The sequence below is a fragment of the Gavia stellata genome, chromosome 19, assembly GCF_030936135.1.
Source record: "Gavia stellata isolate bGavSte3 chromosome 19, bGavSte3.hap2, whole genome shotgun sequence".
NCBI classification, from domain to species: Eukaryota; Metazoa; Chordata; class Aves; order Gaviiformes; family Gaviidae; genus Gavia; species Gavia stellata.
Window position 1 is genome coordinate 14,730,308 of NC_082612.1, and position 26,241 is coordinate 14,756,548.

At 37.3% G+C, this 26,241-nt stretch overlaps 1 protein-coding gene across 1 annotated transcript in view; it reads right to left on the reverse strand.

Annotated features, from left to right (window-relative positions):
* INPP4B (inositol polyphosphate-4-phosphatase type II B) overlaps window positions 1–26,241 on the reverse strand; it is a 274,537-nt gene that overhangs the window by 89,342 nt on the left and 158,954 nt on the right. Inside the window, 4 exon segments of the mRNA XM_059827010.1 lie at window positions 8,148–8,295; window positions 14,545–14,617; window positions 17,120–17,231; window positions 26,023–26,102. Coding sequence (XP_059682993.1) covers window positions 8,148–8,295; window positions 14,545–14,617; window positions 17,120–17,231; window positions 26,023–26,102 — 413 coding nt within the window.

The following is a 26,241-nucleotide window of genomic DNA, read 5'->3' on the forward strand; positions in this document are numbered from 1 at the left end:
AGTCTTCAAACTCTTGGAATTGTTCAGGAGAAAACTTGTGCAACACGACCAATTAGTTTTCCTCATTTTCCTCAAAGCATCAAGCAGACTGTTTCAGGGCAATTCTTTGAAGTCTCAAAAAAGAATTCTAGAGGACAGCTCTTGCATATAGGAAAATTACTGAAGAAAAAGGAAAAACAGGGGGAGAGAGGGGGCAGAAAGGGGGAGGAAAAGACCAATGAGACTGCAGGACAGGAACCTAGAGCTACACTTAACTGCAACAGGTCTGACCACTAGCCCAAAAGTCTTAAAATTGTTTCTTAAACAGAAAAGCCCCACACTGATACACTAATGTCCTCCCCACTGCTATTAGCTTTGCATCACAGTGAACAGTATTAGAATAAGCTATACAGGCATGATTCTCCTCCTGGTTAATACGACAACCAATATCAAACAGTTTGCACTGGAAGCAGAATTAAGGCATTTTGTTTATACATGTCCTTGAAAGTATCAAAATGGAAACAAAGATTACAATACGTGAACTCATTGGGAGTTTACTAATGACGTATGATTACTTTTTTCCACTTCATTCAACCTGAAGAACAGAAGTAGATGAAACAGTTCAACTTTCCTGCATTGATACAAACTGGCAGTGCTGTAGCATAAGAATCATCAGCAGTAACAGGACCATTCTCAACCACCATTTTCCTTGAAAGTTTTTAGCAGCTTAAAATGAGACATCCCATTAAATGAAAATCTCAGGGCTTCCTCCTAAGAAAAGCTTGTAAAATTTGGCAGGGTATACAATTTTATTTATTTGCAGTGAACATACCTTGGCCCTTAATATTTGCTGTCTTATTTAATAGTTTTAGGAACAATGTTTGGACCTGGCTGATCTCCAAAACTTTACTGCTCCTCCTAAACAGGAATATAGTATTCTGCAGAGGCTGGAGAAATAGTACACAGTGAGAGGTGGGCACATCAATATGCCACATTCAGAGCCCTCTATCCCATAGGAAACCCACTGTTAGGACTCTGCTCCCCCACCTCTATCTAAGCCCACTTCTGGAGCTGTTGGTCTGATGCTCAAGCCAAGCAACAGCAGGACTAGAAACCCCTTATGTCAGACTAAAATATCCAACCAAAAGCAAAACTGGTTTCATCGGCTGACTATGAGTTAATTCCATTGACACTAACAGCAACAGGAAGGGAAAGCTCAAATCCCACCATAAAAACTTTAGCATGTTTTCAAGGAATATCAAATCCTGCTCTTACCATTGTCGACAAGGCTTGTGTTTGTTTCATCTCAGAAACATGTACGCACCATTACAGCCACTAGTATGTCATAAAAAGACACATCTTATCTGCAATGTTTTTTGTTCCAAGAAAATGTTCAATGAAACCCATTGTCAAATGATGGTTGACCACCCAAGGCTCAGATTAATATTCTACCTTTTGATTTATCAACTTATGCTTTTTTTTTTTTTTTTTTAAGAACACCTTAGGTGCATAATTATAGTAAACTACTAGAAGTACCTGGAAGAGGCACAAACAATTTCCTATATTATTCATGTTGATAATTTCTACTTAAATAGTCTCTACTTTGTGCCACGCACTCTAATGACCATAGTAACAGAAAAAGTCTCTTTCTCATCACTTTGGATAGGGGGATATATGAACAGCTTAGAAGTCTAAAGTAAATTTATTCCATGCTGAAAATGCCAAATACTGAACTCTGTAAGGAGTACTTTGAATGAGTGCTATGCATCATGTTCAAAAATTATTTGAAGAAAGTCCTAATGCTGAAATCGTATTCCCAGTGAACTTGTTTTCGCAAAACTACCACTAGCTTCAACAGTCCAGACACCACTGTGGAAAGCACAGTGAAAACCTGTGGTCAGTGACAATAAAACCAAAATACAGCAAAAACCAGCATCAAGATAGTAAGATGAGCAAGATGAGTCAGAAGGAGGCATTCCCTCAAAAGAACTTTTTTTGATCTGATTATTCTGTCTCAGAAAACGTAACAACAAGAACAGCCATTTGCATCATTAAGGACACAGCACAAATCTTCACAAATTGAAAGAAGTTGAAAAGATCTTTATATAAACAGATAGAAGAGCTAATTAAGGACATACGATAAAAGCACATAAACCAGAAATGCTGTATGAAGACAAAGTAGTAACTTTTGATTCATTCAGCTTCAAAAATCCAGTGAAGCAAACATGACAAATTCAAAATGGAAAAAAGGAAGTGCTTTTTGCCTCCACCAAGCAAAATTAGCTTCTGAAATTCACTTGCACAAAACATCAGAAGCAAAGTGCTTAGCAGGATTCAAAGCAAGATGAGACATTTCTGCAGATAATATTTGCAAAAGTTTTATAATTTTATAAAGGCACCAAAGTTCTGAATTTATCTAACTGGAGCTTTGGAGTAAATATAAACTATAAGCTTTGGGGCATGACTCAATCACTTATAAGTAAAGGAAGCTTATAAGCTTCCTTCTAAGGAAAGGAGTACAGGAATAATTTTTCCTAATAAATTTTACTTTAAAGTGTACATGTTTATGGATAACCATTTCATCTTTTTTTGTTGAATAGAAGCAGATAAAATTACTCTCGTTTTTCTTTACCACAAGTTACGGTCCTGTAGTATACAGGCAATAGCACATTAAAACAACATTCTCTCCCGAAATAAAAGAATCATAGCCTTTTTGCCTAGGCTATTGTCTATGCTAGTCATAGCCTTTTATTCCTAGAACAGACAAATAATTACAAAGGAGGATTTAATCCCTTCTGGGGAAGCTACCACAAAAATCAATGAAAGGATGTTTTTCTTTCTTTCCTAATAGTTTTTGTATAGAACCTCTTCAAAACAGTTGCTGTTTTTCTCTTCTTACAGAATTTCCCAAAATTATTTCATGTTCTGGTAAGCCCGACCTGACAGGTAACTAAAAACTAAAATGTAGGTTGTGCCTACCTTTTGCATTCCTTAAACATTTGTTTAAAAAAAACAAAACCAAAACCACCAAACACATTAAAAATATTTTAAAACCTGTTTCTTCTATGTATATGTGGAGAATAGACTGGAATTTGCAAAGGCTTGAGAATATTTTATACTGGTCCTGAGAGCTGGAGTTTTTAAGTTCATTTTGCATTTCTATCCACCACCATCCCCTTTTTATTATCCAAAAGTGTAGACAATATATAAGCTAAATTAAACCCATTTCTTCATTCCTGCCTTAAAACTCTTTCCCTTCCTTGGATATTTTATTACCTGGGTTTATCTCTGAAAGACTCAAGATCTTCAAACAGCATGATCATTTGAGGTTAATTCTATGATGGGCATTTAATAGCAGAGGATAATTCTCCTACATCACACGATTGCAGAGAGTCGCAAATTCAGTAATACTGAGAACGGCATCTGTGGAATTTACACTTTAATCCTAAACTATATTTTAGTAACTAGCAATGGTGTATAGAATTGTTTTAGGTGGTTTTTTGTTTGGTTGTTTTTTTAAATGTTATTGTTTCATCAGGAAACACTGGAATCAGCTTAAGACAATGCTGCTTCAGCTTTATGATATAAGCAAAACCATTGTACTTTCATAGTTTTATTTATAACTTCCTTTTTATCTTTCAGCTTAGAATCATATATGTGGCAAGATTAATCACATAATTAATTGCTTGATTGCTCAATCATTTAAACAGTTTTGTGGGTTTCTGTTTTCTTTTTTCCCCAATTCATTAATCAGAGTGCCTCATTCAAAATAAACAGTGAGGATTTTTACGATGCAAGCAACGTAATAAAACCATACAAAGCTTTTTTGATCACCTTAATGCCTTAACACCTCTAATTTATATTCTCTGCATCCCCACTGACATGGACTGACAAAATTACACTCAACTTAGTGCTATTAGAACTACAGATAAGTACTGGTAAGTGCAAAAACTCCAGTTAACAATGGAAAAATTCAAAAGCTTTTTGTGATGACAGAATTTGAGTGTGTTAAAATAATGATAATCTTGAGAAGAGAATTATTTTTTGCTTCGGTTTTGTATTGTCCTTCACTATAATACGGGAGGCTCTAAGATGACCTACAGGTTATATCATTTGCTCAATATGGACTTCTTTGAGACTGGGGCATGCTGTGCACAGATATAACATCTGGAAATTTTAGCAGCCAGTCTCTGAGCAGCATTGCTGACTGGTACAAAACAATTTTCTGGAGTCTTTAATACCTGGGTGGATTTTGCAGAAAACAGCAACAAAATCCCCTCTCTGACAGGACAGTCAGCATGTAAGTTAACATTTTATAGCTTTCAGCACTGCTGAATAATAGGTAATGTTATGTAGAGGTAACTATCACAAAACAAATCAGGTAATGTTACTCCATTCCAATGCACTACAACATTAAACACCCAATAACAAAAGTAAAGACCAGCAAATTTTACTTCATGAAGTCTGACACAAAAACTCCTTAGATTTTCACACAGGCCATCTTTTCCAAAACTAGTTATGAACAGCAAAATCAAGAGTACAGAGAATTATGTAGTGTTCATACACTACAACATAGTTTATCCTTTAGTTTATAAATCAATGGTTTTTAAACTGATCATGTTTGAGGTTGCAATTGTCTAAAAGACTACTCACAAAAATTCAAGTTACACTTACATTCATATACTTGTATTCGTCTATGCTGTAACTGATGGTGAATAAGAGAAAGATTTTGCATCCTTTTTGAGGCACAGCGGGGTAAATACACGCATATGCGTGTATCTGAGCTACGTTCTACTGACACATTTGGAAATTTTTTAAGTGTTGAAAAAATCACTTCTGTGAACATTTGTCCTAGGTGGTTACTTGAAGTAAGGTTTTAAAAGTCCTTAAATGGATAGCATATTAACAGTGCCTGTCTAAATGTGGTCAGTCCAAACAGCTTCGAAAGTCATTGTAAGTTTACTCAGAATAACCTTTTTTATCCTATTACCTCTATCAACACAATGTTTTTGCAGTGCAATTGCTCACAAATAAGTCATGCAAAAAATAACATGTAAAGGTCCAGAAAAATCAATGCCTACTCCCAACACATGGCATTTCTGCCTGGGTGTCCATTTGTCTGTAGAAGGTGCATATTAAAAGGTAGTAGAAAAACATACATCTTTCAGACAGTCTGAACTTTGTCCTCATTCTGTAATGTTACAAGAAAGAAATCAGAAAACAAACAGCATAGATTTGCACAAGAAAAGGCTACTGGAGTTGGGACAGGATAGCCATTCCTGATGCAGGAGGAAAGCCTGAGTGTGCTTTGTACTCTGGAGAAAGGGTTCCAGTTCAGCAATTTACCCCTGAAATTTGTTTATGGGTCGTGACCACAAACGCCATGGGCCAAAGTCAGCCATAAGCAGGTGGAATTTCCTTTCAGCCAAAGCAGAGTTTAGTTCCAAGGGACTCGAAAGAGTTTCGGTGGCAAATCTGAACGACACATGTACTGCAGCTTCTACTACAGTCTCCTACTTCTCTTGCTGTGCTGATCTAGTGCAACACAAGTTACATCTACAACTGCAAGCTTAGATTATATGGGTCAACCAACTTTCTGAACAATTATTGTAAACTACTAAGTCTTTTTTATAACCATTAGGTTTGAAGAACTACTTGGCTAATCTTGCATGGTAGATGCAAAATATCTGGACCAGATTTGCATAAAGAAATATTAAAAACAGGGAAAAAGACTCATTGGAAAACCTCGAGGGGGAAACAGAAATGATATCTTAATAAAAACCAGCAAAGCGGACTGTAGGACCCTTATTAGAACAATAAAAATGACCGTATTGCTCCTATTAAAACTTCCTCTGAGGAGGTGTGAAGGATAAAAATCTTTAATGCATGCATATCTTTAAAAACATTATTTTATGCTGAAAAACAAAGTTAAACATCCTTAGAGGTTACGTATTTCAGAGTATCACGTCAGTAAATGAAAAAGTTTGGTTAACAATGACATCAATGAATAGTTTTATCAAGAGATAAACAATCCTAAGAGCTATGAGAAAAGGGCATTTAAATTACAATTTAAAATACAACACTAAGTGGGATTAACACTTCACTTGGATATTTTTTATAGGTAATTGCTTCAGAGCTGACTATATTGAAGCCACAATAGGAATAAAATGAAACAGGCTGAGTATAAGAAGTGGACTCTGAGACAAAAATATTTATTCTTTTATACTAACTGGGGAAAAAAAATGCAGAGAAGAATACTTCAGAAGAGAACAGCCTTAAGATGGTACAGTGTAAGTTTTGTACGAGTGCAAGAAATAACAATATCCTCCTAACATTGTTTTACTACTTTACAAATGGAAGGAGTCCACAAGAGCACACATCTTTGCAATTGTTTCAAAAAGCAAAGCCCAAACAAAGCTGAAGCTCCAACCTACACGCTTATGCGATGATAGGTGACACAGATGCCCCTATTCCCACCATCTGCTAGTATTCTCCCACAAGTTGGTCCTCCTCTTCCTTGGTCTTACCTCCTCCCTCAGACTGATACAATCACTTTGTCTCTCTTTCTTTCACACCCACGTTTTCTACTAGGCTTGAACAGCTAACCACATTGGCAGTCAGGAAAATCAGAACCACTTGCCTCAATCTTTGAACAACTTTTACTTCTGTTTTGTCCAAAGCTTTTCTTTATTTTGGTGACTATTGAATAATGGTTAAAAAAACCCAAATCATGGTGATTCTTTGCTATGACTTTATCCAAGGAGGTGAATGCTACAATATGAAATAACAGCAACTGCTATTACTTGCATTACGCCTTAGGAGAGAATAACACACTAATAGTAAAAGTGGTTAAAGTAATCCCTTAACATTTAAAAGGCATTTACCCATAGGGCAAATTAAAATCTGGGAAGTGGATGAACTGTGCAAGTCACATAATCTATTTTTATTGTTTACTAAAAAAACCTCACACGTTAGTATTCTCAAACAAGATCAGGCCATAGATACCTAAACACTGTATTAAATGAATAAAGTATGATAACAATTCATATGATTTTTATAACCCATCATCACCATGCATAAGTATGTATCAGTCCATTGACTTTATTGAAAGTAAGATTCTGGTCTCCCACATGCTGTTCTATTGGCATAAAAAGGTCATACAGAAGCAGCAGATGGGGTGAATTAAAAAAAAAAGAAAAGAAGCTCCTCTTGCAGGACAAACCATCACTGTAAACAATCACAGGCAACCCCTTCTGATGGAGGGAGTTGCCTGAAAGTGCACAGGATGGCTTTGGGATGCAGCACGAGCTCACAGTGTTACTCTTATACATGAGACCAGATGTCCACCTAATGCGTGAGGCATCTTTCGTGGGAAAGGAGGCAGTATACTTTTCTGCACCATCCATTATCAATGGAAAAAGAAGGTATGCTTTCAGGGAAGCCCTGGACTGCGTAAAATATTGCTTTTCCACAGTTCTATCAGCACAACTTACAAGTATTCAAGGACAGGCTGCCATTTTAGTCCCTGTAGTGGGAATTTGGACATACAGAAGATTTTGGGACACTTGTGCTCCCTTATCCTCTTTTTTTCCAGGCCATACATGTTGTAACAATCCTCAGATGTCCCTCCTGGTTACAAGGCCAAACATGAACAAAGGCTTCAAAATTATATTACTTTGGTATCCTTTCATTATGCCAACTAATTTACATTAGTTAGAGGAAAGTGATTTATATTCTTATTGCCTCTTTATTAACTACAAACATGACACTTTCCATTGCTTGCATAATGTTTGTCTGTGATATTAGACACAGATAGCCAGACACAAAGCCAAACACACTACAACGTAGTTCACACCTTTGTCATGTGTTGTTTCTTTACAAAAGTGTTAACTTCTCAGAATATTTATATTGTTAACCAAATCTTGATGCTTACACATTTTAAGTCATGACCACACTATAGCACAGTTCATTGCTCAGAACTTAGGAAGTCACTGGAGTCTTAAAAATTCTGAGCAATCAATTCTGTTGTTCAGTTACAGCTGTAAATTCTTAGCAGCAAAAATATTTTGCCTATTTCATACTACAAATTAATATTTTAGCTCATCACTTACATTATTCCAACTCAGAAAAAGAAAATTTAGTATTTACTATTGCTACTTCTTCCTTACCTTCTCATATCCTCCTTTATGTGCAGATTGATCAGTTCTTTAGGAACATGGAAAGAGAGGGTGGTCTCAGCCATCTGTTCCCGGATCCGCAACCACTTGTTGTCAGAAGTAGGGAATCTATATAACTTACAGATTGGGTTTTTTAACACTGCAGAAAGGAAAAATTGTATCATTGCTTTACTGTGGTTATATGACCCTGCAAATTTATGACAACAATTTCATCCAAAAATAATACATAATTTTTCCCCCTTGCTTCCAGAATTAATTTTAGACATTAAATTCTTATTTAATTTATTATAGCATCATGTGGAGGACAAAATATTACTAGTGCAGTAGATAAACCACATTTCACCCACACAGTAGGTAACCTGTGAATTTAGGATTTCAGTGTAGTGAGAATGTAAATTACTCTCTCTATTCTTACACTTAAGATACAGTTAGGAAAAATGGAATGCACAAATAAACAATGAACTCACATACAGTCAACGCCATCGCTTACCATGTGATAGAATCACTCACATTGCTAATAAATGGCATGGGACAAGTGAAGTATGCCTCAGAGTTTAGCTCTATCTGATGCACCTTCTCCATGACATGCACACACAGAAATCATTAACACAAATAGATAGTGTGCATCTACATTAAAGGAAGCTTTACCATTGGCATGGTCAAGAGAACGCCATTTTAGAGTCAACTTGATCATTGACATAGTTAATGACTGCCACTACATAGAAATAAATATAATAATCCTGTATGCATGTTACACATGCTGTTCTCAGACCACTATTCTAACTTGACGTAAGAAAATCATGTTACTCAGTGTCTTGGAAGGTTATGCTTAAACCCCACCATGTTTTTTATCTTAAAGCTCTCACATGTTGGCTACATTTCCATTCAGATCTTACAATCATGCTCTGTAATAAAGATGGGAAATTTCTATTCTAGTCTTTCCTTTTTTTTCCTTCCCCTACTCTTAACTGATTTTCCAGAAAAAGCCAATGGGAAAAAAGCTGAGAAAGAAAAGTTTTGTTTGACTACATTGACAAGCTTACTGGGAGACAAATGATTGTCATTGAACACACACACACATCCACTGCTTCCTAACTCAGAATGACTTTGGACAGCCATCCAAATCCTCCAACAGTACCTTTCTATCAGCCTTCTGGAAAAACCTGTCTTAGAGCAGGCTCCCATTGATCTGCCACTGAATGGTCTGTAACTAAAAGGAATGCATTTGCCATACGCGCTGCAAGGAAACTGTTGCTGTCAAAACGACATCTACTAATAGAAATTTCAGCTTCACAACTCACTTCCACCATTATTGCCTATGTAGGCTGATTTATAGAGAATGAAAAACACAGACCAAGTTATTGAAGACACACAAACTTCTTGTCTAGCTAATCAAACTGTTTTTTAACAGAAGTCCTTTAGGAAAGGCCTAAAACAAGACCACAGATTCAAAGATATCTGTAATAAAATGGTTGTTGGCAACTCAAAGAAAGGAATGTTGCAAATAATCATGTTTAAGTAATTGCAGATGTATTGTTTTCTAGTCCCATCATTCTACTGAGATCTCTTTAATCATTAGTCTTCGATGAGAAACTGAAAGCCTGTTTAGAGTCATTTTGCATTTATTTACTAGCGATTTTACTTACAGAAACTAAATTCTGACTTACTGTTATGAAATAAGCCTAATAGGTGCTTGACAGCTATGGCATATGAGTAACAGCATTTTTTCTGTACTAACACCCAAAATACTTCAATGTTCAAGCATCTTTACACACATTCTACAGCTAGAGAATCCTCACCACACAGATTTAACTACTGTCCACTACAAAAAAAAAAAGCATATCCAAGTCCTGTGCCTATGATCAACTTACACCCAGTGTCTGGGCTTTATTATATTACTTGATTAAAATATGCTCTAATGCTTTCCTATTTTCCTCCTCTTTTGCTGAGATTTTTCTAATTAACAAAATCAGTTTTGTCAATAATATTGACAGCCTCTGTCAATCCATGAAGTGGATATGTGGCACTGATGATCTTCCATTAACAAGAACAGAGAATGACAATCTTCAGATGTCAGGGAGAGCTCAAGCAACTAAGGGCTAATTCAGGTCTACCCTTAAACAGAAACCTGTCAAAACAGATGATAAATTTGGGTTGTTGGTTGGGTTTTTTTGTTTGGTTGGTTTTGGGGTTTTTTTGTAGTGCCACCTGTTCACTAGGAAGCAGGCTGATAACTTTTTACCAGGACATTTCAAATGATGATGCCCCAGACACAAAAGCCTCTTTTCTCTATTTTGCTTTTCTGTATCTACTTCCTAAACAGTTATCAAAGCATGTTCTTCCAAGAACAGCCCTTAAATTTCCACTCAAAATCTATTACATTCAAAAATTCACATTTGGTTCTGTGAGAACCTAATGCACATACATAGCTCCACAATCTCTTTCTTCCCATCTCCCCACTATCACCACCACCATCATGGGAAAAAACCAAAACCAAACAAAAAACCCAACAGGACTGCAGCATGATAGCAAGGGAGACTAGCAAACACTTTGAAAATGTCGATCCAAAGTTATTACTTTTATCATTGAATTACTGAACTACTCTTCAGGTACTACCTCCCAGTCTGAATTTTCAGATGAGAATAATCTCAAGTGTGTTGCAAGTTTTAAAAAAAATGGCCAAAACATCTCTCCATTTCATTTACAAAGTCAGAAAAAAGCCTTGTTGTCACAAGGAATCCAAATAATTCCCATTTGCAGTATTGCTAAAGCTTGAGATTGTCAATAAGAGCTACACAATACTTTATGTTTTTCTTATAAACAGAACTACTGAAGTTATGTGATTCCATAAAAATCTCAGATGTATTTTACTTTCCAATTACAACAACAATTGCTTTCTAATTGCAATAAGTTGTCTAACAAAGAAATACAAAAGGCATGTAAAACCACCCAAACAGTAAGAACGGCAAGACTAGATTTAGGTTTTATAAAAAGTAGTTATTAAAATGAGTGGAAGTTTCATAAAGGTAATCCTTCCTGTATTCAGACAGTGATCATGAAAGGCACTGAAAACGAAAAAAAATCCAGATGAACTGCAGTGGGTAAAAACAGAAAAAAACTATTTTAAAAGCCTTTCTCTCTAGCATGAAGCCTGAAAGCCAATGCCATATATTTAACCATCCATATTTTTGGACATTCTCATTTTTAAATTTAAAGACCTCTGTGCTTTTTATTCCATGCAATATCCTTCACACTGCTTCCCCTGCAAGTAAAATAAAAAATTAATAGAAGATTGAATACTCTGTTTTCATTTTTGTTCCCTATTGAACATAGATCAAAGCATACCACCACCAAATACTAATTTACTAACAGTGTTTCTATTTATATCTTCCTTTATAGCATAGGTGTATTATGCATATCATCTCAGGAAGAATAATTTCAACTTTCTTAATTTTTCTTAATTTCAATTACTTTTATTCTCTTTTCTGTTGTAAAGTGCAATATGTTTACATGCAAACAATTGGCAAACTCTCCAGTGTTATAAATAAATAACCGAATTTTGAGACATATAAATTCAATCTCTTGGGGTATAAATGGAATACTGATAAGCCTCTGTGAAATATGATACTCATTCCCACTCACTCAGTAAGTAAGTGCCTCATAACTCACTTGAGGGCTGCGAGTTCCTTATATTAAGATTTAAATTTCAGAAGAATGCCAATCTGCATCTATGCCTACAGGCTTAAAGATTCACATAGGGGTATTTTTTCAGTTTCATAGTTTTGAAGGCCTGAGACAAAAACCCAGAAATCTTTACAACAGTAAATGCACTAAATGCATGTACTAAATGCATACATATATGGAATATATACTGTACTGTAGATAGGTCTGTATGCACACAGCAGAGAAAGTAGTGCAGGCAACATTGATGTTATCAGGTTGCCTGTAACATACTTCTACCACATTATGATATTGTTCCTTCCCCTTCGGTCCTTTTTTTGATTGCCTCTAATTTTGCCACACTGAAATTTGTCTGGCTTAAAATGTTTTTTTAAAAAAAAATTTCAGTTAAGATGGTCCAGCTGCACAGAATGAAGCCAGAAATCTGCAATAGAAAGTTCTGTGCTTTAAAAACTTGAATTCTGACAGTAAATCTTCTACAAAGATATGTATTTTACCATATGCATGGCAATCCACCCAGATCTGCCAATGACATAAGCCTTGGGAAAGAAATCTCAGTATGTAAAAACTCAAAACACTTCATACAGGCACCAAGGGTCTACCTTTATTGAAAATTCTTGCACCCTTCCCAGCTTCTAATACCAACAGAACTTCTCATACGTCATTCGTACAGAGTGGATGAACATGTTTTTGGACAGAGTGAGTGTGTGGTACAACATGCTTAAGGGCAGCACTGGTACCCATATGAGAAAGCCAGTCTCCAGGCAACACAGAGAGCTTTGATCCAGATGAAGCCCAGTCATGGAGGCATGCTGGGGAAGAAGTCTGACTGGTTAGGCAAAGAGGCTGAGAGTATAAAAGGACAGCTAAAATTTTCTAAGAAAAGAAATTGGGAATTCAATAAAAAGAGTGGAACTGACAAAACCTGGAACTGACGCCAGATGTCAGCAGGGAAGTGGAGGCAACGCTGGGGTGAGAAGAGGAAGTCACAAATACAGGAAACAGATTGAAGCGTAAGTATTTATTAGAACAAACTTCCTGTGACTGAAAACTCTCTCCAATATCCTGCTTGCTGTCATTTCTTGCATATGCATCTGCAGTTCTGCTCTTTCTCCTCAACTCTTTTCAAAAACAAAAAATGACAAAAAACCTCTATGGCATGTTTGACTTTATAAACCCTAGCGATGATGGGTAGGGTGGGGGTTTTGGTTTTGTGTTGTGTGTTTGTATATGAGAGCAATAAATGTAGAAATGTTAAGTGCTGTCTAGATATACTGTAGAATCACGTGCAAATACTCAGGACAAAGTGACCTAAATTTCATTATTCATAAAACTGATATCTGCCTTGGAAGTTCCCACAGTTCCAACAAAGTACATTCCCCAAACTACAGCATTTCCCCATCCAAAAACAACCAACAAAAAACCCCAATCGAACCCACCCACTGGAGGCAGCAAATTGAAAAAAATCAGGGGTGAATCAGTAACATTTTCTCTGAACAGAAATGTCATTTCTTTAAGACCCACTTATCTCGATGACATACAGAATCAGAATCAAAAGAATGGCTGCACTGAGTTAGACCAAATTGTTCAACTGGCTCTGTATCTTGTCTCCAAGAGCAGCCAGAAATAGATACCTTAGAGATGCAAGATACTCTCCCTGCCTCCAGCTATTTTCAGTTCAGGAATTTCCGGACCAGATGTAGTTCCTGTGCATTTAGTAATTCTCAATGAATATCTTTTCCACAAACATATCTAGCCTCACATGGAACCAAAGAAAAAGAAATGGCAGTTCTGAAGGAAAATTTCTGTGCTTCTGATCTAGTCTCAACAAATCACAGAAAAAAAAAATTACAGGATTCATACATACATGGAAAAACCTATTTTTTGGAGGTTTCTAGTGCTTCCTTCAGACTGCAAAGCTAGTCTAATAAGTCTCCTGTCCTATCAGTCAAGTCATATGAAGAAGTTTCAGTATAGGTTTTAAAAGGTTTCAAAACTTCACTAACATTTCTCTTCAACTGCAGCAAATACACAGAATTCTTGACAGCGCTGTGGTTTCAGATGACCCATATAACTTATTTGTGACATTGTTACGGCAGAGTAATGGAGATTCATAAACTTGGGCTAATAAAACTTTTACAGTGCAGCGTATCAGCATGTAGTATTTCTCAGAATAATGAAAGAGAAATGGATCTATTCAACACTGCACATTCAAGCCCAGAGTTGACCTAGAACTGAGAATGCCTTGCCAACAGCTTCCTTCATTTTAGGACATATAGCTTCCAGATCAAACTGAAATGGCCACTTCATCAGCTATGAGACAGATTAATTCTCCAGGGTATTCAGTTGCAAATAATGCATAATTACTTTAACAGAATGTTATGCAATGACATGCCAAAAACTTATGAGGTTAATTCCATGCCCACTGAAGTCCCTGTTCAATGATTTTCAAGACTGTCAGTAAAGATGTAGGAGTGGGAGACTTTAGCGGTGTTTCAGAAAGCATAATTGACATTTCTGAGTTTTCCTTGCATTTCTCAGTAAAATGCTACTGTCAAATATGTATAAAACATTTAAAAATTAAACTTAAAAAAATTGTGCATCACTTGAAGAGCCTTTTAAGAGCTCTGCCCCAAATCTTTGCAATTTCTTCAGGATCTGATATAGCGTTGCAAAAGTCATCTTCTATGGATGTTAGAATACCTACCTGCATTTAATGAAGGCAAGTTGTCTTTACCACTTAGGCCTTCAGTGGCTGTACATTCACGAACCAACGCACACTACAAAAGAAAAGCAGCCAGATGTAACACATTCGGATGTTACAAGGAAATTCATAGCAGTTTATAAATGGCAGACTGAAAAACATCACTGATCAAATAACTTCCCAACCCTTAATTATAATTTACATTTTTATCTTTATATTTCTGTTCCAATATAACTTCCCAACCCTTAACTATAATTTACATTTTTATCTTAATATTTCTGTTCCAATAGACTGTAACACAATCAGAATTATAGCAGAGAAAAATGGCAAAATATGATCAGCTATTCCATAATAAAACAGGTTTCCTACCAATACAATGGCAGAGGTTAAAATAATTTTTGACAAGTTCTGCACTTTCAGAGAGGTTTCTTTTGACAAGGCAGTTTTCACATGTACGGTGTTAGAAAGCGCTCCATGAATTTTTAAACAAGGGAAAAGTAAGAACCACAAAAAGTCTTTAAAATGTGCTCGTGGTTCGTGATTAAAGTCATTTGTTATAAAAGTGAATTGGAAGATTTCTTTGATAAGATTAGTGTATAAAAGTATAAAAAGTTTATGGAAAAATCAACTGGTGTAAACCTATATTAAACGTAGTAGGATTTGTATTTTTAAAGCTCCTCCTCCCCCCAGTGAGAAAAAAAAAAACCAGATAGCCTCTAAAGGTGATAGGGAGTTCTGTTCCCAGGGCTTCCCCAGTTTCTAGATGTTCTGTTGCAGAGCTCAAAGCAAAGAGCAAGACATGATGCGCTTGCTCTCTACCAGCTGATAACTCAGACTGAATTTAACTACCACCTTACTCTTCCATGAGAAATTCCCTGCACAGTTTATCTAATGAGTTCGCAAACCTAATTCAGAACTTATTTCTTTGAAGTAATTCAGTAACTCTACGTTCTCACAATTGCATCCTCATGACGAACATATAAACTAAGACTCCATAATGCAACTAATCCATAAAAACTACGGACTCTTTTAAAGACTACAGAAAATACAGCTGTCACAAGGTTGGTCTTTCTTGACAAGTATTAGAACCCCCTAGAAAGATGCTATTAAAGCCTTCTGGCTCCCCCAAGCTAGACACAGCTCATTAATTACATCTCAAATAATTGTGAGAAGTCTTGTTCCACATTTTGAAATGGAAGAAAAGCAAAACGAAAGAGAAGGCTGAAAAAACAGTTCATGTTGCATATCTTGTGGAAGTTTCATAGTACAAAACCAGAAAGATTTCACAGCATTTCTTGGCTTCTTTGGAACCAGTCCCACTGGTCCATTGTTTTAAAAGGGCACTGAGGTCCTTTGAAAAGAATGGTGAAAAAAGAAGTGTAAAATCTATCCGCAGAGTTTGGCCCAAAAGAAAACTGTTTTGGCTGAGCAGAAAAGATATTCAGAACAACCCCCTTTTCTCCAAAAATACATTCAAATATGTAACTTCCAAACAAACAAACAAAAAAAAAATGCAGTCCTTAATTTTACATTCCCTGTAGCATTATCTAAAGATTGTGGGTTTTTTTCCATGAAGAGCAGAATACACCATAGTGTATAGCACTACACCATAGCATTAGGGCTGCAAAAATTCTGTCGGTGAGAATGGGGCTGCAGAGGCAGAGATACCAGGAGGAGGCAGCTCTGTACAGGTGAGTCAGTTGCCATCAATCAGGGACCCAGTTAAAGAGCACTTTCTATTCATTCAAACCCTGATTTCCTCATTCTGAGCAGTCATTTCTAAATCTCTCCCAAGCCCAAACCTCTTGTCATCACAGAGACAGCCCAGCCATTCCAGCCTCCCTCCTTTGGCTCTCCATTCCTCTCAAATCCACTCCTCCCATATCAGCTCCAGTCTCCACTGCTTTTGCCTGCAACAACCTGCTTACTTAAGAGCATTTTTCCTCCTTCCAAGCCCTTCTGTCCTTCCTCTTGCCCCACACCATGAGCACCCCAACACAGAATCCCTACATATACCCTCTGGTCAACACTGCCCTGTGCCAACACTCTGAGGCACCATTGCTGCACCATCCCGTCCCGTTGATTTGCCCCACCACTGTGTGCTCCCATGAAATGCAGCTGAACCTGCCCCTTTGCAAGGGGATTCACCTCTTCTTTGGCTTGCCTGTCTGTCATTCTTTCCAGGTTTTCAGTATTGTGGGCACAGGTTGCACATAAAAATCCACGTGAACAGGACTTCAAGGGCAGAAAACAGAGGAACTGTCCAAGGGAAAAAGAAGTCAGGTTTATGGCATCTCTATGGACAGTTTTTTGATCAGGAGTGATTAAATATGGTCAGTTGAGATCAAAATCAGCTCTTTTTTTCCTAAAGAAGGGGAGAGACTAGGAAACTGAGGATAGATTATTAGTCTGTACATTTTCATGAAAAACTATTTTTAGTTTGGGGAGATTAAGTGTACATAGTACTTTATACCAAAAATTTTTGATTAAGCCCTTAACCCAATTTGGAATTAGTAATTTAGGCATTTGGAACAGCTGATCATTCTAATTAACTTTGTGCAATGAACTGAGTTTCTACCTTTTGATCCTGGGCGTCTGTCGTGATGTGGTCCGTTTCCCCATCCTCTAGCTCTCCCATCTTCACAAGATTGACTTCAATGGTACCAACTGTCTTTCCACCATCAGAAGTCCTGGAAAGAAACCCCATGACATTGGATCACCTGCAGCATCACAGCCCTTCAGGAAAAATATTGTCAGTAAACATTTAGCCCCCTCTCCATTCTGTATAGCTGCAGTCACCTGTATTGAACTCATTATTTACAATCATAACACAAATGTTAACAACAAGGCATATTGTATTTTCTCCAAAGTCTTCATAGCAATTAAAGTTTTCATCGTGAAACTGAGGATGGGTAAGTGCTATAAATGATGGAAGAACCCACAAATATTGCCAAGTTTTCATTCTAGACATTATTCTGCCTGTGGCCCATCAGAGAAAGGGCTGTAACACATAGCACCAATACTCCACTTATGACCTGCAATCTCGCTGCATAGTACACTGCTTTGTTTCCTAACATAACCTGCGAAGAAAGGACATGCTTGGTATATTAATAAACCTCCTGCTAAACCAAAATAATGAAACTAATCTGAATATCACGTTTCCTTTTGTAGTTCCTCTGCAGAGTAGTTATTCAGAATCAGTCCCATTTCTTTAACTATATGCGAGAAGATAATATAGTTTCAGGTGAATTCCTTTATTATCATCTCCACAAATAGTTTACTTCCAATAAGGCAAAAAGAAAGAGCAATTCAGATTTACATCTCCAAACAAAGAGTACCGCTCACTACCTTTTGGAAGAAACAAGGGTTTAAACTCCAAAAAGATACTGAATGCTTTTACAGTTTTCACTGGTAGCAAAACACCAAGGTTAATGGCACAGTCCATCTCCCCTGGCTTATTCTGAACAGCTGGATTTTAGGAAAGGAAGGAAAGAAGGGTAACAGATCATTTAATAATAATGAGGAAAGTATAACAACAGCCACCAAGCAAAAAAAAAAAAAAAAATCAGCAAAAGGAAATGACAGGAATAAGTTTAGCAGAACTGCAAAAGCACAGAGAGGAAGACAAATGAAAACAAATGGGTTTGGGGCAATACTGTGTATAACCTCAGAAGTGAAGATGAAAAGTGATGAAGCAGGGCACAGTAACACATAGAAGAGGGACTGGAGGGCTGGCAATAAAAAAAAGAAGAAACAACTTTCAGAAACAGTAATATTAGAAAAAAGCGTTTCCATTAAAAACTGCCACATTCCTAGGGCAATCCTCGCTGCAGGAAAACATCAAGACCCCCTTCAACACAGACACCCTTCCAGAACTTAAAAAAAATAGTCCTCATATTCTATTAGTGAAGGAAGGAAGGAAAACTCCCCCAAACACCCTTCTCCTCATTTCACCAACCAGGAGAAAGACAGCAGCCCAAGCACTGGCCCACTGGCACACCAGCGTGCACAGTGCGGTATTACGTGGAGGTACCGCGCCAGGCCCAGCTGGCGCGGCACTGCTCTGTACCACACCAATGCGCGTCGTCTCCCACCCTCAGGCAGGGGAGGCCCAGCTCAGCTTTGCCGTGCTGCCTTCTACCATTGCAGGCTTTCCCAGAGTGCTTGCTCATGCTCCAGGCAGGAGGACCCTGGCTCTGCGTTGAGCTCCCACAGTTTTACATAATCGGTATTTCTGCATGCAGCGTAAGACCTTAATTAAGTCAGAGTATGCCAGCTCTTTACACAGACTAAAGTTAAGCACATACGTTAGTCTTTTCAGGCATGGATATTTATTTATCATGCTAAATCAAAACTTCCATTTTTTACAGTAAAGTCTCAAAATACAGCTACCCCCAAGCTTCAATTTTAAATAATTCTTTTGGTTGCAAACCATTATGCTTTAATATGCGACTCAGTAGAATACACTCATCTTGCAACTATACAAATTAAATATGTTCTTACATAAAACCTTGCAAAATACACATAATTCTTCACATTTTGCATGTGTCATTACTTCATTTGCTCTAAGCCAAATTCATTACTGACAACAAAATAAAGGAACAATTAAAAATGAACCAATTCCAGATAGCCTTGCAACCAAAGAAGCCTACGTTAATTAACAAAGTATACAAAAGAAAGAAGAGTAATGAGGAAGAAGGGTTCAGTGTCCAAAGGCTGTTTATGAGCAAAAATACATAATAATTTTGAAATGCACGAGAACACTTAAGTGTCTTCTGAATGAAGAACACTCCCGTGAGTTGCTACAGCTTAGTGGTTTGACTTCATTTGTTTTCTCGTTCTTGTGTCAAACCAGCATGCAAACTAGGCTACCTCAATGAATGGACTACAGCATTACCAAGGAGAAAGGTAATACAACAGAAATTAGCAAACCACATATACATTTAAAAATCAGAGTAAACATGTGGCTATAAGACTGAAAATTTTTCAACAGCTTAACGTGTCCCGATCAAAGTGTCAAGTGGACGACCTCCATTACCAGGCTGACTTAAATATGCAACAGCACTTTGCTGTTATGCTGGTATGAAAGGAAAACGTTGCATTCATTTGACTTCCAGAAGTAAAATCCTACCCATCCTTTTTTTAGGGAACACGTTTTTCTAAGGCCGAAGATACCTGCAAGTCTGAGACTGACCTAAATAAACCAGATCTGATTTAAAATTACATCAGGGTAAATTAAGAATATAAACAGATCTTGAGCAAAATGGAGCTCAATTTGCAAATGAACTGATACAAGCCAACGAGGCATGTTGCTCGAGTAAAACAAAATAAAAATGGAAATGCCAGTCACGCTTTCTCAGTCCTTGTCTCGCTTTCTTTAAAACACTAAATATTCCCCCTCGTTGCTGTTATTAGAGGCTTGGCCTCAGTATGGCAGTGAGCACCACACTGCTTGTCTTCATGAGTAGCAATATGTATTTGGAAGCTTCTTCCATACACGATTAAAAAATATGTTTGCTCTAATTTCACTTTGTATCAATTTTTTCAACGATTTTCTTCTCAAAATCACTCCTGTTCTGGTCTAATACATATGTAATATTACAATCTGAAACATGCAGTACCTGCAAGAGAAGGTAATGCAACAGAATAAAACAAAAGAGTGGGACTGTTGCATTGTAGTTGTACTCCTTCCTCCATTTCTCTTATCTTCTTAACTCTTGGGTCTACCGTATCTCTTGCCTCGTGACTGTAAGCAATTTGATGCAGGGGCAGTCTTCACTGCCCCACGTGAGTGCAGAGTGCACTTTTCAGCTTTATTAAACTATAGCAAATAAGCTGATTCTATCCTCATTCATTATGAAGCATCCTAAAACCAGTTAATTATTCTCTTGATGCTCTGTTGAACAGTGTGTATGTGTAAGGTTGTCTCCTCCTGTCTGTCCAGGCAAATGGCGTAAAGTGTATACGTGTGTGTGCACACGCAAGACTCTTTCTGTTAATGCAAAGTAAAATAATACAGATTTTTATCTTAATTAAGTGTGATCGCTAGGCTTTTTTTTATTTTTCCCACTACGTCACTTCGGTTTCTCACTTTTAATGTTCTTACAAGTGAAATTTTAATCTCATGATATTGCTTGAAAGTTTTACATGCATGACATGTCTGTTGTTTGAAGACTCTCATGCACCAGTAGTATTTTAAATTCACAGTGTCTGACACAGCTAATGACGGTTTCTCCTCAGACATTTATAGAGCTCTCTGTTGATTTGTGTGCCTGTAGCATTCAAAAGAAACTTTGGGTGTTTTGTTTTTTAAATTGGGTTTTCATATTTCCATGCGGAAGTTTATTACACATGGATTTCCTCACTATCTCAAGTCCTTAAGGATCACCAGGTCAGTATCAGTTACCTCAAATGTGAGGGAAGGAGCTAGCCAGCACCATCCCGAGCAGCAGGAATATATGCCCACCTTAATACTTCTGGCGACAAAAGGTTGACCTAGGCATCCATAGAGCAAGGAGGTAACAAGCTAGCAGTGGAAAAGCAGGTGAGCTACATGGACTGAGAATAGCAGCCATTTGCCTCCAATGCTGTTCTCACCAAGTCTCATTGCTGCATGTTGAATATGCAAATTTAGGCCTGCTAATTGGTTCCCATGGCCATACCTTTCTCCCCAAAAAAACCCCAAACCTCAAGAACACAAAGAAAAAGAGAAGCAGACTGTGTATTTGCATAGCTATGTTAATTATAAATGACAAAGCGAGTGACTGCCTGAAAAGCAAACTGCATGACTTTCAGCCTAGCAGGCAGCCCCTTTCTCCAATGCATAATACACAACAAACGCGATTAGTACAGACTAAGGTACAGATTGTCATAAAATAATTTTCTCCACTGATGCAATACATTTTGAAATATGCAAGCACAAAACTATTGTACTTGCATAGAAATGTTTATTCTGTGAATTCACAGTGGAGCCTACAGCAATCAATACCATTTTTGAACAAGTCCACTGGTAAATAACATTCTGTTGCATTCTAAGGTAAATAAACGAAGTTTTGCACTGTTCAATTCCTTCTCAGTTTTCATTATTTCAATGTACTGTTGATTAAGCTTCATGTCAAAATGAGTGTCACCTCAACTGTATGGGAGACTTGCCTGGCTTATCAAGCCAAGCCATTGTTCACCTGCTTCCTGGAGTGGGTGACATGACATGAAGCAGCCAAGAAACAATTTCAGGATGGAGACCAAGTAAAACTAGTTGTAGACAGACTTGTACTGATTTTTAATAGGGAAAAGAAGCTAAATACATAGGGTTTTTTATAGTCACCATTTGCTAAGGAAGTTATATGTACATAAACGACTGCAAAAATTAGTGTGCTGCCTTCAAATTTTCTCTAGTTAGTTAAACATCCTGAATGTAACTACTACTGAAGTGCCGTTTCGTGTCTTCTGCCCTACTGAAGTGCTTGCAGGACAGCGTTAGGAGGGAAGGAAGTTGGGGGAACTTTCTTTAATGGATTCTTGGAGTTATTGTTTTGAACTTTCCAAAAATAACTATGGTTTATCTCCTTTATTTAAAGGAAATAGGTTCGGTCCTGCCCAAGAATAATGAAAATAAGATGGGTAAAAAAAGCAGATTGACAGACAAATAGATGTTTTCCAAGAGGTCAAGTACATGTTTGAAGAAAGTCTGTATAGTACACAGCTGACAGACATCGACAAGCACATTCTCTCAGATAATCTGTATAATTCATGCACTCCATCCTAGGTTTTTTTGTACGGTTAGCTCCATCACTATGAAGTTCCTGCTTACAGGGCCCAAAGGATCCGAGTGGTATTGATATTACCCTAGTTTCATATTGAAGTAGCCTACTTGCACTTTTGTACTGTCTACTAAGAGGAGCATCTCAGACACAGATAGACCTTATTTTTACAGAGAGCACAGAACAGCACTACTATCTTTTTCCTTCACTGCTTCTTACATGTAACTGACTGGAAATGATACCAAAATCACCCAAGCTAAAGAGGACCTTCCTGGAAACAGGGCAAACTACCACCACAGGGGAAGCAGCTAATGAAAGTACTAATTGCTAGCCCCTTACAAAAGGCCACAGATCTCAACCAAGCAAAAAAAACTACATTGTGCTGTTCTTAAAAGAAAGGCATGACAAAAAGATCCTCTAAACTGAACTTAAACTGTAAATCAACCAAAAAAAAAAATCAGTATTAATTACTAAAATAGCAATTGGTATACCTAACTCATTTACAGATAAAAAAGGATGTATGCTTGTTTGTTTTTTTTTTTTTAATTTGGATACACTGCAACATATTATCAATATTAAGAAATATTCTGCTACTGATATGGCTTTTGTTTTATTCAATAGCCCATTTTATCCTGTTCACCATCACAACCCTATGAGAAAGCATTGCATTACCATTGCAAAATGAAACACTCAAGTCTATAGAAGGCATTTCTGTTTTTATAAAAATGCAGTCCCAAAAGTCTCTAGTAGCCAAATTCCTCTGCCAACATCAGTTGTGTACATTGCCAGCATTGAAGCAATTCTACAAATTAACCTGTTTAGGTTTTGATGATTAGATATAGGTGCACACAGCTACAGTAACCACTCAGCCATTAGTATAGGGCACCTTTACAGAGAAGAACGAACAATCAACATAAAACCTTCTTTTGCAGAGGTTTTGTAACTTGTGTCCCTAATCACTATTAAGATACAATGGTAGGGGAAAGGGAAAAAGTAGAGCGCGGTTTGTCGGCAGTAAGGAGTTCTAGGTGTATGCCAGCCCTCCACAAAATAACTGAGAAAAATACAAGAAAATTCCTTTAAAAACACTTTTATATTGTTACATTGTACCTCAGAAAGACAATGGCAAGACATAATAACTGAAATAAACAGTGACAAAGTAACCAGATTCTATAATTACACCAATATTCACAGGGCACACCACAGAGCTATTTCTGGATCCTTAAATCTCTACTTCAGATCTAACAAAGGAGTATCTTAATCACAGGCACCCCCTGATAAACTCCCATCCAAAGTATATCAACAAGAATTAAACAGAATTGCATGCTCTGACAAGGCCCTTGGTATATTCCCTATCCTCCTGAGGGATACTAATATAATAGGGCAATTAGAGGAAAGCAAGTTCAGATTGCTAGACTGCTCTGGTTAAACTGCCGTTGAAGAAATGTGGATAATTTCTACTGATTTTTTGCTGCTGCATAGCCATAATCAGGAAACAATCCCACATTTAAAAGGTTAGGATTTTTTTCTTTAAAAAAAAAAATCTAACCAACTAAAACCTACCATTTAATGTATCTGCAAATTAATTTGAATTGGTATAGTATTTGTCTTTTAGCATTAGCTACACAAAGAAGACACACAAGACTAAAAATACTAATTAAAAACAAATCTGAAAAGGCTTAGAGGTTCAGCTGAAACTAACCTGGCAATCTGTCATCTACTGCTTATTAGTTACCCATCTCAACTTTTGTTTACAAATTAGATGGGTTAGATACAAAATACTTACTCTTTTCCAAGTTTCCTGAAACTTTACATTCTGTCAATTATTATGGCACCTGTCAGAGGCATTCTTTCAGATCAAGTTTTCAATATGTCAATCAGAAAGGCAAAGTTTGTCCCAAAGAACTTGAGACAACTTGAAATTCTGTAAGAACAGACTCTTAGAAACACTAAGTTGGTATTTGTTTATCTAGCTATACATTTCCATAGAGTCAGTTCACATTTTATCTGATCGGTTTTGTTTGTTAGACAACAGCTATCTGCTTCTTAGGCATGGCATTTTCTGTGTTTGGGAGAAATTAAAATCAAGACATTTTGTTAGCTTTGCCCTGTAAACTACACATGCATGCAACTACTATTGTCATAATAGGAAGGCAGGCGCAGTAATAAAATCAAAATGCTTCAAGAAGTTTCCGTTTCAAAAAAAATACAGTGTCCTTGACATAGTGACAGTACCACAACATCGCTGAATGTGTCATAATTTGGGCCTTCAGCCAAATCAAGGCTGGCTTCATGTGCAAAGGATAAAGAATGTAACACATCTTTTCTACAGCACGTATGTACAATATCCCAGGCAGAACAAATACCAGTGTCTCAGTTTTTCTAGTCACAGCTTCTTTCTTCCCAAAATTTTGCCTATGTAGAAACATGGTGAGTTTGGGCAGTTGCTCTGTGAAGCTTACCTGTACCTACCCAGTAATCCCAAATAAGCCTCCATTGTGCTTGCAAAAATCAGCTCAACAAAATCCCTGCACTATATAAAGTCCAATGAATTCATTCTGAAAATCACTGCCTAAAAGGTTTTCCTTCAAAATGTAACCTTCAAAAAGTTTTGATTTGTACCTTGATTCATCTTAAAGCCATGCAAGTCAGCATCAGGAGTGAAAACTGATTTTTATTTTTTTTTTTCTTCACTGCACAGCCTTAAGAAATATCTGTTCAGCCCAGCCCTAGTTTTCGAACACCGGCTCTGACTCTCCTGCAGCTCTGTACCCTGTGCCACTGGAGTTGTACATCACTCCCCCACTGCCATTTGAGTTTGGCTGCATGTAACAATGTGTTTAGGAGACTGCAACCAATTTCATGAGAGAAGCCTTGAGTCATTAGGTCCACTGTCTTTAAATGTGCTTAGTAACCAAACCAGCAAACTGTACAGCATTAATTCTTTAAACCACACACATCAAATGAAACTGAGAACCTTATGCTCCTTTCTAAAGGAAACTTTGAAAGAACATCCCCTACTTCAAGTTCTCTGCAATTCTTCCATAGGTAATCATACCAAAAAAATTACTAACCTCTCCTAATCTGACACACGGCAAGCTCCAGCTTAAAGAATTGGTATTTCATTTTGCCTTTGCGCATGTTAGAAATAGAAGCACTTCAAGCTGACATCTAACATACCTGAAGTAATACGACGTTTCAAAACACAGTCAAGCAGCAATTATAGAATCATTTAGGTTGGAAAAGACCTTTAAGATCATTGAGTCCAACCATAAACCTAACACTGCCAAGACCACCACTAAACCACGTCTGTAAGTGCTGCATCTACGTGTCTTTTACATACCTCCAGGGATGGTGACTCAACCCCTTCCCTGGGCAGCCTGTTCCAGTGCTTGACAACCCTTTCAGTGAAGAAATTTTTCCTAATATCCAATCTAAAGCTCCCCTGATGCAACTTGTGGCTATTTCCTCTCATCCTAACACTTGTTTCTTGGGAAAAAAGACCGACACCCACCTCGCCACAACCTCCTTTCAGGTAGTTGTAGAGAGCCCTAAAGTCTCCCCTGAGCCTCCTTTTCTCTAGGCTAAACAACCCATTTCCTCAGCCGCTCCTCCTAAGACTTGTTCTCTAGACCCTTCACCAACTTCGTTGCTGCTCTTTGGATGCAAAATGCCATGGGTTATTAATTCAACATGGTTTACAACAGAGGAAAACACTTACCTGAGGGTAAGGGTCAACTGTTGCTCCTTTGACTTTACCAAGTCTCCTACTCTAAAAGTTGTACAGCCCAGGAAGCTTCGCTACAAAACAAAGCGGAAAGAAAGATAACATCTCCATTAATGTTTTAAGTTTTAACTGTTAGTTTTTTTGGTCTCACACTTGGAAATATTTCTTTGGTACCTAGAAAAATATTACATTCCAATATAGTAGTTTGACACA